This window comes from Sturnira hondurensis, unplaced genomic scaffold (assembly GCF_014824575.4).
Source record: "Sturnira hondurensis isolate 20B ecotype Veracruz unplaced genomic scaffold, ASM1482457v3 Scaffold0004136, whole genome shotgun sequence".
NCBI classification, from domain to species: Eukaryota; Metazoa; Chordata; class Mammalia; order Chiroptera; family Phyllostomidae; genus Sturnira; species Sturnira hondurensis.
The window spans coordinates 42,474,981-42,491,201 of NW_028076767.1; the positions used below are offsets into that span (position 1 = coordinate 42,474,981).

A 16,221-nucleotide genomic window follows, 5' to 3' on the forward strand; every position below is an offset into this window, starting at 1 on the left:
GTGATACAAACATTGACAGTTCCGCCAACTTAGCCGTTTCTCCAGTTTATGTTTCGCACACTACTCAGCACCACTGACTGCCCTTGTCTCTCTACCAGTCGGCCGATACTGTCACACCTTTCCATCTAGGGGTCTCACTGAGCTTAGGTTCTAGGCTTTTCGTAGAGCTGAACGTTTCTGTTCTGACCGGGCCACACTGGGAGAGCGCAGTGTGACCTGTTTCCCATCCTGAGACTCCAGAAGCATCGACCGAGTCCTGGGCCTCAGAGAGTCCCAGCTCAGCTCTGCGTTGTGACTTCAACGACCGATTTACGAATGAGGTCTCTGCCACCCACAGAATAACTCCTCTCTTCTCCTCTCCTCTCTTCTACAAGAATCCACTTATCAATTTAAATATTTCCACTTAAATATTGTAAAATATCTTACTCTGTGTCTAGGAAGCCACATTCATTTTCCTAGCACCTATTTTCAAGGTGGGCTTCAGGGAAAGTTGACATCCTGGCTTGGAGGGGCTGTTTGAAGGCATGAAAACGGGAAGGACATCAAGAGACGTAAGGGTCTCGTCCCACAGGCAGTCTCCAAACCCTCCTGCCCAGAGGTAACTCCACATGAACAGAGATCGTGTAAGAATGGGGAGCGAATCCCACTCTGGGGCACTCAAGTTCTCTTTCTCGACTTGGCTGGCTTTGGGGTAGAGGCAGGAGGGCACAGGGAAGCCAGGCTTCCAGGGCAGTGGTTCTCAGCCAGGGGCACTTTTGCACCCCTGCCCCCCCCAGGGGATATTTGATGATGTCCGCAGACATTTTTTGTTGTCACTGGGGTGGGGTGAGGTGACAGGTGCTGCTGGTACACAGCAGACAGAGGCAAGTGATGCTGCTATGGATCCTGCAGTGCACGGGGCAGCCTCCAGGCCAAGAACAACCCCACCCCAAACGCCAGTCCCACTGGGGCCAGGAGCCTGCTCCCGGCTGTCATCCCCATTTGCTTCATTTCAGATGGGCCTTTCCCTACCATTCTGATCCACTTCCTTTGCCATGTGGTCTAACTTGCTTTTTTCTGTTTTGTCCATGGACAGTTTCGTATGATTCTGTAGTTCCTGGAGGTTGGGCCCCACCTCCCACACAGCTCGTGGGGCCATGGGGTTCTCACCGAAGCTGTGGGGGGGGGAGCCTTGGGAGGCACTTGGCAAGTACAGGTAGATAAGCCAAAATCAAAGATCTCTTTACTGTGTGATATAATTATATTTACCTTAAAAATAGAGGCTTATACCTGACGAAAGGTTAATCTTCTCTTTTCAGTAACATGCAAGGATGAAAAAAGAAGCTCAGAGAATGATGGATGCCTTCCTCTTCCCCTGAGATGGAGGGCTGGCCAGTTAACTCTCTTCCTTTGCTGACGGCACCCCCCTCCACCTAGCAGCCTCCATTCTCCTGGACCAGGAGAGAGGACTCCCTAGGGTTTCCCACGTGCTGCACCCTTCATTTTTGGCTGCTGTCATATAGTCCCTATACAGGGCCTCCCTGGACCCCTGTGAGGCTTTATACTTTGATTATTCCATCCAACTCATGTGAACGCTGCAGGGTCAGGAGCTGAAACAGCTCGGGGAAAGCAGACTATGTGAGAGGAAACCCCAGGTCACCAGAGATCCCTGGAGCCGTGGGCCCTGGACAGGTGAGCCTGCACCGCGGCTCCACTGCTCGGCGGCGCTGACAGCACCAATCCTGTCCTTTCTCCAGGTGGAAGATGACACAGCTGCGTGGCCTGTGGGCCTCGCCGATTCCCTCATTCCTATATTCGGGGGATGAGCTGCTGTGTGCTGCATCTGCCTGGGAGTCTGAGAGAAAGCCGAGACCGAAGGACTTGTGAGGACCTGCCCTGTAAACAGCGTTTCCCTTGAAGAAAACAGCTTCAAGGGGGACTGAAGGACATGTTTCAGGGAAACATCTAGCGGTGCAAACAGCTGCCTTCGCCATTGCACATTAAATCTCTGCTCTCTCCTTCTTGCCCTCTTTTTGTGTCCCACTTACACATACTTTTTACTGTTAGTCAGAGTCTATTTTCGTGTGTAAGTTCTCTCAGAGGTTAGTATTTCTTTGACTATGTACCACATGCAAGGGGTCAGGTACATTTTGAGTACTTAGCTAATGAAAAATGAGGACGTTCTCTGGCACAAATGAACAGCTACCAACAAACTACTCTTCACATTTGCTACAGAAATTCATGACACAACTGCGTAACTTTTGCCCCAAACTGACCACTGGCCAGTGGCTGTGCCTCCAAACCCAGAGAGGTCTGCCAGGCAGTTACAAGATACTCAGTACTTGGCTGGGCCAAACAGTTGGCCTGCTGGCTAATTCTCCCAGAAGTGAAATGACTGCTTGGGCATGGGGTGGGGGAAGGATCTCCTGCTATCTCTTAATTGTAGATAAGGTTCATTGCAACAGCAAAAGCAGACGATCCAGAAAACAATGGAATCTATGAACAAAACCTTTGAATCATCTAAGCAATGCTGTTGACTCACATCAGACCCAGGAACTGGACTTACTATTATTTACACTGTAGAGACTGAGAAGCTGAGATCTCCCCGCTCCCCCCACACAAGAGAGGGACAACACCTCTTTAAACTCACACTCCGAGGCACCTAGAAAAAGAAGGCAGGTCACCTCCCTCAAAGTGTGCCACCCTTCACACTGTGACGCGAGTGTGAGTGGTATTTCTATGCAAAAAGCTCACTGGTGTGCCCGGGTTTTTCTCCCTACGGCCACGGTTGCAGCTGGATCGCGGTGGAAACTCACCTCCCAGGTCAGCGCCAAGCGGCTCACGGCAACGTTGCTCAGCCCCATGACGATAGCGAAAAAGGAATTCAGATTTTTGTACTCCTTACAGCTGAAACGCAAGAAGTACACGTGTGAGTAAAGTGCCATGCTGAGCGAGATTAAAAAAAAGTCGGAACTCTATTTTCTGGTAGTCGTTAACGTTCACCGGACCCCTTTATGAGGACAGGCAGCAGCAGGTCTACTGCAGTGCCTGTTCTAATGGCTGAGTTCTCGCCGCGATTGCAGAACGGTGGTGGTTGGGGTCCACCCCGCCCAAGCTTGACAGGGGACTTAGGGACACCTACCCTAGGGATTGTTATTGTGACCCCAAAGTTTGCTAAAAGCCTGTGGAACCTGAGGGAAACATCTCCAGGGGTGGGAAGAGAGGAAACAAATGTCCTTCACCAAAGGCCAGACCTGCAGCCCGAAGCCGGGCACCTCCCGTGGCAGCTTGAGAGACAAGGAGGAAATCACACGGCTGAAGAACCGTGACTTTCACCTGCCGCGTAAATGCTTCTAATCTATTGAAAAATATCAGTTTACAAGTCATGACTCTAACGGACTCAAGGAATTTTAAAGCTGAGAGAAAAAAAAAACCTAAGCAATTGACAAAAATAAAAAAAGAATCTTATTTTCTCTGTTTTACTGCTATTAGTGAAGCCGACCATTTTGAATCTGTACTTACGCCACTATTAGCTCTTACAAATATATATTTGGGAATAATAATATTGTGGAATAAGACCAAAGATTCTTATTAGAATGGCAATATTTAGCTTAGGTACTTGGGTTAATTTTAAAATAAAAGGGAATCCCCAACTTCATACCACCTTCTGGAGAAGAGAAAGAATTCATTTTGCAGTAAGTGCAAATCCTTCACCCCAAATCGATTGATTATCTAACTTGACTACATCATGATCAAATCCTATCTGGATTCACAGTTTGTAACAGCTTAACTAACGCGTTACATGTGGTGCCCCTCTTCTTGCAGAGGGAGCAACCAGGGTGGCTCTGATGGCCTGTGTGGAAACGGGAAAACCGAGTCTGGAGGTTCTCAGCCTAGTGCACGTGGTCTCTCCAGCGACAAGGCAAGCTAGGCCTTTGCTGGGTGAGGACAGTGGCTCCCAGGACAGGGCTGAAAGCAACTCAGAGGCCCCCAGGGCTGATGGCAGTGGGGATGGCCATGTCCACGCTCACCTCTGTCCTGTCTGTATGACTTTGAATGAACACAGGCAGGACCAGAGACTTGCCTTTCTGGTGGCTGCTCTGATCACTGTTACCAACTGACTTTATCTCCCTAAGTCAGTCATGACATTTCTCTGAGCCTCAGTCTGTTCATCTGTCAAAGGGGATAATAACATTTGGACTCCCAACTTCCCCAAGTTCTGGGCAGGTCAAAGAGCTGAAGTAGAACATGTTGAAGTTCTGTAAAAATGCCAGACGACACACGCTATGCTTCTGGGTTCAGAACTCAGTGTTATGGATCTTGGCGTATGAAAGTCTGTGGTCCTCTCCAGCCGGGCCGTGTAAACAGTGCCACTGTAGGACGGTGTGGATTAATAATGGTTAAATAGTATAAGTCAATTACTACGAAAGGCCAAATCCAATAACTCACTTATATAATCAGAAAGAAGAGAGACAAGAAAGGCAAAAATATTTTTTAAAATTCCTGAGCTCTCGAAAGGCTTTCCCGAGTCGCCTCTGTAAAACAGCAGCAGGACTGGCCCCACGGCTCCCTGACCACCCACACTGGCGAGCAGATCGCCCCTCCTGGCCCCCGTGAGGCACCCCCCATGGCCTGGCTGGGGCGGAGAGGGGGCGTGGGGAAGGCCCGTTTTGTCAGTTTCCATAATCATCTCCTTCCAAACAGTGCTGTTCGGCTCCTCAGGAAAGTGGCTGCCCTCTGAACCAGAAATTCACAGGCCACATTCTACCCAATCTGTCTGCAAAGGGGCAGCTTTTCCAAATTAAGAGGAGCAGCATTTGAATCCAAGGGATTTGACTATCCAGAACCCCTCAGATTTTTGGCAAAAAATTCAAAGCATTTGGCAAGCAGATATGCATATAATGTCAACAGCAGTATTTACTTCTTTGTTTAGCTCTGGAAATCAGACTCTATACGGGATCTAAGTCACTTGGCTCAAGAATTGCCTAGCAAGGATTGCTTGTGCTCCCCACCTTCCTGCGCTCCAGCTCCCTGCTTTTAGAATGGAAAGAAGTCTCCCAGCCATGGGCCGCATTTAGCATTTTATTTTTAGCCTTGTGGCGATACCAAAAACATGGGCGTCAACAGGACGTTGTCAGGCATATCTAAATGGCAGAAGATTAAAGTCATGTCAGGGAGAAATCTAACTGGCCCCCACAGTAAATAAATTGTTTCCCATTTAGTGCTGTTAAATAGAATATGTAGAAGATGCTTGCTTTTTCTGATGTTTATGGAGATGATTTGCATGTACCAGGTTAGCTGTCTGTTTTTACAGATTTTATTCTGGCTGAGCTGGATGTGCTGTGGTACACGCATGCACTCACTGCCCTCTACTGGTGAGAATGTGTCATGTTGGACATCAACTTTGAGAGCCTCCTCAAAAAGAACTTTCTATAGCAGAACTTTGCTGAAGGACTCTTCCAGGGGTGTCCAACATTTTGGCGGCTCTGGGCCCCACTGGAAGAAGAAGAGTTGTCTTGGGCCACACATTAAGTGCACAAACAGTACTGAAAACAAAAAATACTCATAATGTTTTAAGTAAATTTACAATTGTGTTGGGCCATCCTGGGCCATGGGTTGGACACCCCTTCCTGCCTGGAGGAGGCACAAAGTTTGGGTAGCTCAGAGCAAAAAGGGGTCATGATTCCGGCTCCACCACAGATGTTGCAAGATGTTACTTTATGTGATGACGTCGAATATTACAAAAGCCAGACAAAATTAATCTTTCACAAGAGTGTGGTTATTCTGAAGCCCCTGTGGTCAGCCCTTGTGCACAAGGAGATCCCGTGTCTTGCGTTTCTTTCTAAGGTGCAGTCTGAGAGAACAAAATGCAAACACAGCTCACGTGCGTTCCTGTCCCCAGGCCGATGATACTCACTGTGCTGCTATCTTAATAAATTTTTTTAAGAGCTGAACACGCTTGTTGGGCTGGGAACAAAGGCAAATCTCGGTGGCAACCCAAAACTGAATTTCATTAAATCTCCTCAGGAACAAATCCAAGTTTGCTGTGGTCTTTTTAAAATTATGCCTTCCAAATGTGTGGTAGATTAGCTCCAGCTAGAAAAGGAAGGAAAACAATTTCACTTCTTTGTTTTTTCAACCAGAACACCAGCGAGGCGTCTCTGTTTGTTAAGACAAACTGACAGTGGTCAGCAAATGTGACTGTAATCACTGACCAGGATTCAACTTGTACTCTGGGTCTGAAGCGCTTCAATAAGGCTTGTTCAATATTAACAACAAGCTAGGTGCTGTTGGCTTAATACTCTCAGGAAGACACAGCTTACTGTAAATCATAAAGATGTTTCTCTAACACTCAGAGACTTTGACAGGCTTTATTAATAAACTCAATATTTTAAAAAGATCATGTGGTTTCCATATTACAGCACGTCCTAACACTTGCAGCTGAGCAATGCCAGCAGGCTCCATCCAGCATTGCTCTGGTACCTGCTAACGCTCTCAATCAAGCAGCTTACCTCATGCACACAGTTGAAGAGTTCCCAATCATAAATCGTCATCTGGTATGCTAAATCTTTCGAGCTCATCAGTTCAAAAGTTCCCACTGTTCCAACAGTTGGGCCTTCCTGTTCTGGCAAAGGAGTCTATGAATAATCATGCAAAAATATATCAGAATCTCAAAACAGACAAGCACTTAATGCTGACTGCCTAAGGAGTCGCTGAGGGAAAAGGATTCTGGAGATGCTTTCGGGAATATTTGGAAACTTTGATTTTACCCAGGGGAGAAAGATGCCTTTACTCTTAATGCTCACTTGCTTCCGTGCCAACTTTATAATCATCGTCACTCTAATCAATTCCACTGCCTGAGAAACGTGGACCGTGACAAACAAGATTCAGAGAAGAGTGGCCTGTGGAGGTTCTCTTCTGCCTGGGCCGGGGAGCTCCCTGGAAGCTATTTTCCCTGGTAAAGATGTGAGAAGTTCCTGGAGACCCCCCCCCCCCCCGCCCCCCGTGTCCTGAGGAAGCTGTTCCGAAGCAGGTGCGGCAGTTTGGGATGGTGAGCCACAGGGCTTAGGAATGACGACCCACTCTGGCGGGGCGGCGGGCTGTGGTCAAGCTGCCACATCGCCAACCCCTAGAACACGTTGCCTGGGGTTACTGAGTGACAGGGCCCTGGACATTGGGAATCATCTGCTCTCCGGGAGGCGTTGGTTGAGAATGACTTTCGTGTGGTCACGATGTTCGGGCCAGGCACCAGAAAGCCACACTCTGCTACTCTCTGGGAGACCCGCAGAATGCTCCATCCAACTTACTCATTTTGTTGTGTTTTAGGAGGAAAAATTTACAGTGCTCCCCTTTGTAATGAATGATTCACATACACTGGAAATTTATGTATAACATATTAATACCTATCTATCTATGTGCACAAAGTTATAAAAGTCACATGAATTGGACAAGAACTTCCCTAAATCTAGGGGATACCATATTAGGATATTCAATATTTAGATTGGATGTACTAATATTGTACAAGTTGTAGCATCGTCATTGTTATCATCACCCATAACGGTTCTACTCTATAAATGCCCAGTCCATTTTGGGCACTAAAAAAATAGCACATTCAGGATGCAGGTGGTCCCTGCATCTGAAAGCTGGCCGTCCAAGAGAGGGGTCAGCCCAACCAGCAAGTGCCACGCTGCACGTGGATGAAGAGCTGACTGCCGGTACCCATTTGCATCTATAAAGGGGTGGACAGAGGCATCGACACACACCTGAGTCTTGGACACACAGATAAACAGGTGGCGGAAAGTGAGTAGGCTTTTTGGAGAGTTAGTGGGCACTGAGAATGAAGTATGGCCTGAAGGGTTTCTCAGAGAAAGCAGCTGGGCTTTGAAAGATGAAGCAGACAAACTTTGGGTGGGTTAGAACAGCCAGGCTTTCTCCAAGCAACAAGGCCTGCTATAGGTTAAAAGACGGCAAAAGGGGCCCTGGCTGATGTGGCTCAGCAGATTGAGCACGGGCCTGTGAACCAAATAATCGCAATTCGATTCCCAGTCAGGGCACATGCCTGGATCACAGGCCAGTTCCCAGCAGGGGACACACGAGAGGCAACCATACATTGACATTTCTCTCCCTCTCTCCTTCCCTTCCCCCTCTAAAGATAAATAAATAAAATCTAAAAAGAAGAAAGATGGCAAAAGGGGCATGAAGGTAGGAAAGCTACTAGCCTTGTTTGCAGGATTCACAGAACTCAGGGGCATCGAATGGCCAGCTTGGCCAGCTTGGACAGCTTTTAGAAAGCCCTTGAGTACCAGATGAGGAGTGGGGGGGAGTTGTAATACACGAGGTTAGTGCCAGCTTTAGGGAGTAACAGATTCTAAAGCTAAACTGCACTCTTTAACTACAGGCTTGGACTGATTCCCTAATCTCCTGAATGTCTGTTGCCAGCTCCGGTAAGTTGAGATCACAGTACCTAGAACCTAGGCTTGTTGAGAGGGTTGGATGAGAACAATGTACGTGTAGCACGTAAGCACAGTACCTGGCACAGGGGCCGGGATCCCTGTCCTCCTCTCCCCACCCCCCACAGTTCCATTCCCAGATGTGTGGAGCAGCGCAAAGGCATGGGAATGCTGATCAGCACGACGCCTGGGTGTAAGAGCTAAATGCTGTTGTTCCCGATTCACTCTATGTAGGGGACAGAGAGCCGGGGAGAAAAACAATGATGTCAAAGTTTTAAACCTTAGGGAGCCAACCTGAAGCTGATGGGCAAGTAGCTTCTGAAAGGAAGTAAGGAGGATGGTTCCAGCAGGGTAGGTCTTAGGTAGAAAAGCTGGGGAAGCTTTCAAACAAAAAGCCCAAGGAACCCCCTCGGGCTCCGTGTTCTCCCCGCCCTCTTGCAGTCGCTGCTGTGACCACAGCCCCTCTGCTCCTCTGTGGAGCTGCCCCCCACTCTTTCCCATGGGTCTCCTCGCTTCTCAGCCTGCCTGGCTCCCGTCTCTTTCTCTTGAGACCTTACAGCTTTTCACAGAGAGGACAAGTCAACCCAACGACTGCAGAGAAGATGCCGAAATAAAGACATGTATAAAATTCTCTAACTTATGGATACTGGCTTATCTTTCCTGCATCCCTTTCGAGAAAATGATGGGAAGCTCTACTGAACCTTTATCTTTTTTTTAGGGGGCTGGGGTCACCAAGCCTCCTCCCTTTTCGGCAAAGGGCAGGCTAATGTAAGTGGCCACAGGTGCTCCTCTCTCTGAAGTGGGGAGTGTTATCCGCTGACCCCGGGCCCCATGGAAGCTTCTCCTCAGGCCATTTTCTCAGAGACAACCCTGTGGAAATTTCCTATGGAGGAGGCACAGCAGAGCTCATGCTGGGTCTGCATTGTACAGACAGACCTGAAAGTGCCCGCACAGAAGCGCAGAGCTCCCAGCCCCCGTCTCTGCCCTCTTTTTGACAGCTGATTTCCTTGGTAAGCCTGGGTGGTGGCGCTGCGAGGATAGCACTGTTACCTTCCCCTTTTCCAGACGAGAAAACGACGACATAAAAAGGATGTGCCAATTGTCAGCGACCAAGAGGTGGTTAAAGTGAGCTGCCACCCTGGCGTCCGTCCCTCTTTCCTTGTGCTCCCACGTTCTGTGCCTAGTTCTGCCATAGTGTTTGTCATACTGGGTTCTCATGACTACTGGTGTCCCTCACTACTCTGTGAGTTCCTTGAGCCACAGAGGCCGTGGTGGATTCACCTTCAAGACAGCCCCAGAGCCAGAGCCATCTACACCGCCTGGGGCGACACAGTGAGCACTAAATTAAAAGTCGAAGGAACGATGAAAGTGGAACCAAATCACAGCACAATGGGATTTGAGTGTCATTTTCTCTGTACTAATATTTATGCTTAAACAGACTGTCAAGAGCATTTAAAGCCCTGGAATCCAAGTCCTTCACTGCCTGGGATCGATCGCTGGCACTCTCCTAATTCTAGACAACACAATCTGGCCCCACACTTTGTTCTGTCCCAGGCTGTCTGTGTCCGTCTCCTCTCCTTAACTTGACCCTCCCTGTCATAAGGGATGCCAGTCTAGCGTCACACAGAAGCTAGCACAGCACTGAGGGAAAACGCGCACCTCTTAACTATGCACTGACAGACCGAAGGCTTTGCCTGCATTCTGGACCGTGGAGTCATCTGGGGCGTGACTTCCCCTAGAAGGATTGTTTTTAAATAAATTTTTAGAAAGTCGGACAGGAGCTGCATGTTTATGTTTTCTGAGGCAGGTAAGGCCTGACCACTCCTTAGTATGGCAACATAACTTGCAGCCCAGTGAACAGCACAACACCAATAGGGAAACAGCTAAAGAAGTTCATGTCCTGGGTACTTGTTGCACAGTAAATTCCTTTCAATTGCTCCGGCCTTAAAATGGAAGACTAGTGAGGATGAGAACTTGCAAGGCTGTGGGATGCTGTGCACATAAACAGAGGCTTAGAAGTTAGCATCTGTCCCGCAGGGAGCCGGAGGCTGTCCCCATGCTCCATCTGAGCACCACGGCACCGCACACTGAGGCCAAGAACCAGCTGGCGGGAGAGGCCTGATGCCACAGGGCAAACACGTCACACAGCACCTCCCCAAGGCCCCACTAAACCGGCTTCTGATGGCTTCCATTGCCAGGAGAGGGCAGCACAATTCATTTATGACATTGTTTTTTCCCCAGTCCCTTGATAGGAAATATTTTTTAAAGTATTTTATTGATTATACTATTATGGTTCTCCCAATTTTACCCCCTTCCCTCCAGTGATCCCCCCTTTAGTTCATGTCCATCAGTCACGCATTTAAATTCTTCAGCTTTTCCATTTCCTACACTATTCTTAACATCCCCGTCTATTTTGTACCTACCAATTATACTTCTTAATCCCTGCACCTTTTCCTCCATTCTCCCCCTCCCCCTTTCCAGCTGATAACCCTTCAAATGATCTCCATATCTATGATTCTGTTTGGCTGTGGTTGTTGGCTTCGTCTTTTTTTTAATTCAGTTGTTGATAGTTGAGAATTTGTTGACATTTTAATGTTCATAGTTTTGAGCTTCTTTTTCTAAAATAAGTCCCTTTAACATTTCCTGTAATAACTGTTTGGTAATGATGAACTTCTTTAACTTGGCCTTAACTGGGAAGCACTTTATCCGCCCTTCCATTCTAAATGAAAGCTTTGCTGGATAGAGTAATCTTGGATGTAGGTCCTTGCCTTTCATGACTTCAAATACTTCTTTCCAGCCCCTTCTTGCCTGCAAGGTTTCTTTTGAGAAATCAGCTGGCAGTCTTATGGGAACTCCTTGGTAGGTAACTCTTTGTCTTTCTTTTGCTGCTTTTAAGATTCTTTATCTTTAACCTTTGGCATTTTAATTATGTTTCTTGGTGTGTTCCTCTTTGGGTCCAACTTGTTTGGGAGTCTGTGTGCTTCCTGGACTTGCATGTCTATTTCCTTCACCAAATTAGGGAAGTTTTCTTTCATTATTTTTTTCAAATAAGTTTTCAATTTCTTGCTTTTCCCCTTTTCCTACTGGAATCCATATGATTCAGATGTTGGAACATTTGGAAATGTCCCAAGGGGGTCCTCACACTAGCCTCACTTTCTTTAATTCTTTTTCCATCTTGTTGTGGTTAAATGCTTATTTCTTCCTTATGTGCCAAACCATTGATTTGAATCCCAGCTTCCTTCCTTTCACTGTTGGTTCCCTGTAGAGTTTTTCTTTATCTCACTTAATGTAACTTCCATTTCTTCCTTTATGTTGTTGCCATACACAATGAGTTCTCTGAGCATCCTGATGACCACTGTTTTGAACTCTGCATCTGATAGGTTGGTTATCTCTGTTTCGTTTAGTTCTTTTTGGGGGATTTGATCTGTTCTTTCATTGGGCCATATTTCTTTGTCTCCTCAGTTTGGCAGCCTCCCTGTGTGTTTTTGTGTTAGGAAGAGTTGCTTTGACTCCTTTTCTTAGTAGTGTGGCCCACTGTAGAAAACGCACCTGTGAACTGGGTGGTCTGGAGCCTTAGGTAATTGCATGGGCGGGGGCAACCTGCTCACCACTCTGTGGCTCTGTGTGTGGGGAGGGCTTGGAGAGGGGACAGTGCTGCTGCCTGGCTTCTGGAGGTTTGCCTGGCACTCACCCCATTTCCAGTCACTTCACCCACTTCCTGTATGTGACTGGTACCCTTCCAGCTGTTGCCCTGGTGCTGAATCCCAAAGTGGGTGGGTTTGAGTATGTTCTCAGTCCTTCTGAACCAAGTTCAGAAGGGCCCTTTAAATGGAGTCTTCTGAAAATCCAGCGGTTTCTTCCACTGCCCCAAACCCCACTGGTTTGTACAACCGGAAGTTAGGGAATTTGTCCTTCCCAGTACTGGAACCCTGGGCTGTGTGGTCTGGCCTGGGGGCTGGGATGGCTCGCTCCCAAGGTAGCCCTCCTGATTTTTATCCACCACACGTGAATGTGGGACTGCCCGTTGCTCTGCCGCTGCTGCCTCTCTGCACCACACCATGTCTCCGCACCTCTCCGCCCATCTGGGTGACTGTGGCTTCTTTACACCCTTGGCTGTCAGACTTCCACACAGCTCGATTTTCTGACAGTTCTGGGTGCTGTTTTGAGATCTAGTTGTGATTCTTTCCAGGGTTGTGCGAGGAGGTGAAGTGTATCTACCTATGCCTCCATCTTGACTAGATGGAAATATTTATTTTTTAGAAAGCAATGAATGTAGATGACCAAAAACATGTGAAAAGGATGGCGAGCAGACTCAGATAGTATAACACTGGTGGTCAAGGAAAGGCAAGGGTGCTCGTGGGTCATGGTGGATGAGAGAGTTGTAAGAGAATTAAGGCTGCATGGCGAAGTTCGTCTCCAGGTGAATTCGAGATACGGCAGAAATCCACTGAATTGCGCTAGAGTGCACAAACCTGCTCTCCCCAACCCGGAAAATCAGAATTATTGTATGATGAGGCAAAATCAAACTCTAAAAGTCCAGGGAGGGAAATCTTGATTTACCTATAATGTCTACTTGGATTAAACCTGAACATCTTCCTGCAGCAGCCAATGTAGTTAAACTTGCCCCCTCAATGTAACACGCACTTCCCCGCTAGCCCCCGTGTCACACTCTTCTTAGTAAAGGGGCCCTATGTGTCCAAAGATGGAAAAAAGCTATTCTTCTATCGCTGAACTTGGCTCACAGGTGTTCGAAGGTACCTTAATAGCTACTCACCTCCATCCCTAATTTTTATAGGATAAACAGAAATGAACCCTACCACCTGCGTAAAAGAGAATAGGATACTCAATCATCAGCAGGAGCCAATTAATCCTGTATTCACAGAGAGCCGTGTGTGGCAGAGAACAAGTGTTTTGGAGACTTAGCGAAGATTGTTGGCCCCTGGTATTTCCTACACAAGACAGAACACTTTCGGGAAGAGCATTTTTCATACTCGGAGTGGGGCTTTGCCAGTGTATTCTACACCCCCTGTGGAGTATGATAAATCAGAATAGCTTGTCCTGAAATTATTCTTATCCTGGTCTAACTACTCATATTTTTAATATTAATATTTAAATTGGGGACATTTCAAGGAGGTGAATTCCTACAAAGAGTTCTGAAAGCTGAATTAGGCCCCAATAGGGGTGCTACTTAGCTTATTCCACAAAAGAAAACCTAAAGCTCAGAGCATCTCGAATGAACACCTGGGGCTTGCCTAATAGACCACAGAAAAAAGAAAAAACCGAGTAGCATTTGAGATTTTTTTTTTAGCACCTAGGTTCAACATAGCTGCAAAGCAAAGCTCCAGACAAGTTTTTCTGATTGCAGGCGCTGCTCCCAGGAGCCGCCCACACCTACCAGTGAATCGAATTGCTCTCGCGGGCAAGCAAACAGGCGTCCATTAATGGTGAGCGTCGTAAATACTGAAACATCATTAGGCTTGAGCACCACCTTTTCTGTGAACATAAAAAGCATGAGATTGCCTATTAAACGCATCTGAGATTTGCTGCACTGCCCTAATCACACCAACAAATTGCCAGCTCGGTGAATTACTGGAACACACAGAGCAACGGCATAAAACACAGCACTGAAGGGGCCCACTGAATAAAAGAGACGCGGCACTCGCCCAGGCACGCGGCATTCAGGATGCCATCAGAAACGACCATGAAACAGGCCTGCAAATTCCCGAGGGTCAATTCACCCCACTCTCTACTGCAACTGTAATTACATAGTGAACCACACTTGCTATTCATATAGCAAGTTCTCTCTCCAGATGGTCATCGGGCCCAGAACTTGGGAGCTGCAAAGACAACTGTTAGAGAACTTTGGCGGGGTGTTCTGAGCCCATATGGCCTTTGATGCAACATTTATTATTTTTCCCTTATTTCCTAATTCACTGGGCAATTGTATTATCTACATTAAGCCTTGTGTATTTTAAAAATTAATTAGTTCAAAAAACATTTAACTTAGGCTTTAATACAGGTGGGACACTCTTTAGGCAATGAGGACACAGAAGGGAACAATACAGAAAAAAGTCCCAGTCTAAAAGGAGCTTCCGTCCAGGTGGGAAAGGCAGTCACCAAGCTAAATACATTAGTGAGTGAGAGGTAACGAGGGGAAGGAGATCCGGCAGGGAAGGAGGTAAGGTAGCCGGTGTTAGGGGGACAGTTACAGTTTTAGAAAGGGAACGGAGGAAAGGAAGGGGTCCTCAGTGACACACTGCCACTTGAGTGAAGACTGAGGAGGTGAGGGAGGGACCCGGGGGAGCCGGGGAAGGATGCCCCAGGGGGTCAGTGAGGGCAGATATCCGGGGCCCTGTGTGGCTGGGACAGAAATGGAAGGAGAAATCTTGGGAGTACCCAGCATGCATTTTAACATCCTACATCAGGGGAATCATGTACCTTCAAACGCAGCAGAAATGGCTCACCTGATCCTGAAAGCTCCCCCAAATGGCTGTGAATCATTTACTGGATAAGCAACCTTCCTGCTCCGTCCTCCTGGCTCCTACTGCTAGACTTGCTAAACTCTTGAGGGCACAGATTGTAATGGTTTGCTATTTAGCTCCTTGTGGGCCTGGGAGCAACTTGGGGGCACGAGCTGTGCCGACCTCATCCTCTCCTGTCACAGCCACACTAAGTGGCCAGCAAATATATGAGGAGTGAATGCATGACCTTACAGGAGAGCACAGAGTAATCAAGTGATTCTATGGGGGAAAGACTCCTCATTTCGTTTGATGGCTGGGGTTCTGGCGCTCTCTACTGAGAAAGGAGGGGGCCACCATCGGCCAAGAGAACTAGCCCATGACCACCTCCAACTTCAGACTTTTAGCTTGTCCTGCTAGACACTCTCTTAGTGTTGGTGTTTCTCAGAGCTCCAAGGCTGTAAGCTTTTCCTTTTTTAGGGTTTACACGAAAAGAACTCCAAGCTGGGATCCACATCAGAGTCCTCATTTCCAGCTGCCTCAGAGTGATCCTGTCACTTCTTTCTGCTTTACAGTGGGCACCTAACATGATAGGGGATAGTAGACACTTGGATCACTTCTAAATCTGTGATTTCTGTTGTTCATGGGAAGCTATACATGGCACCAGCTTGTCCCTGTGCATCAACTTGTAAGGGCCACACTGAATCCTGGTAGGGTTTCTGTTTGGCTGGGATGCCCCATTTTACAGAAGCTCGAAGTCCTAAGACCATTACCTCCTCCGGAGCTCATCTTGACTACAATCAGGCCTTCCCCCGAGCCCAGTTTGTCGGCGACTGCGCTGATGACTTCTTTCACCGAGGCGGCCACCGGTACCCGAATGGTTGTGTAGGTGTGGTCCATGCAATAGACCTTGAACAGAACTATTGGGAAGACGGCAGCAATGTGGTCAGTTAGTCTTGGGAGTTCCAAAGAAAACCTTAGCTATGCAAAATGTTTAGACATCCTCCAGAATTTACATCATCTTGCCATTCTTACTATTATATTGACTTGGATTTGTCTACACCAATAACTTGTCCCCTTCTGAAACTCTGCATTGCCCACAGCACTGGTCTAAGAATAGGTGCACACTTCCCTGTCGTCCCCAGTTGAAACAAACAACAACAGATATTTGTGAAAAACCCACAAATAGATCATGGGAAAGAATGAGAAGTATGGTTCAGTCAATTTTCCGGGTCTGCCCTTGTCTGCAAGCCTTTCTTTCCCCGAAGCACAGGGGGGCGGAGTCACAGGCCAGTCACTGGGTTGCCGCTGCCTGGCATGGCGGTGGGGAGCCA

The 16,221-nt window shown here is 47.6% G+C and overlaps 1 protein-coding gene across 10 annotated transcripts in view; it reads right to left on the reverse strand.

Annotated features, from left to right (window-relative positions):
* RAPGEF4 (Rap guanine nucleotide exchange factor 4) overlaps positions 1 to 16,221 on the reverse strand; it is a 287,261-nt gene that overhangs the window by 17,288 nt on the left and 253,752 nt on the right. For all 10 annotated transcript variants that reach the window (XM_037044442.1, XM_037044441.1, XM_037044444.1 and 7 more), the window contains 5 exons: positions 15,661 to 15,807; positions 13,825 to 13,922; positions 6,492 to 6,617; positions 5,897 to 6,075; positions 2,796 to 2,886 (listed from right to left, as the gene is read on the reverse strand). In XM_037044442.1, the coding sequence (XP_036900337.1) occupies positions 2,796 to 2,886; positions 5,897 to 6,075; positions 6,492 to 6,617; positions 13,825 to 13,922; positions 15,661 to 15,807 (641 nt within the window). The remainder of the gene's footprint in view (positions 1 to 2,795; positions 2,887 to 5,896; positions 6,076 to 6,491; positions 6,618 to 13,824; positions 13,923 to 15,660; positions 15,808 to 16,221) is intronic.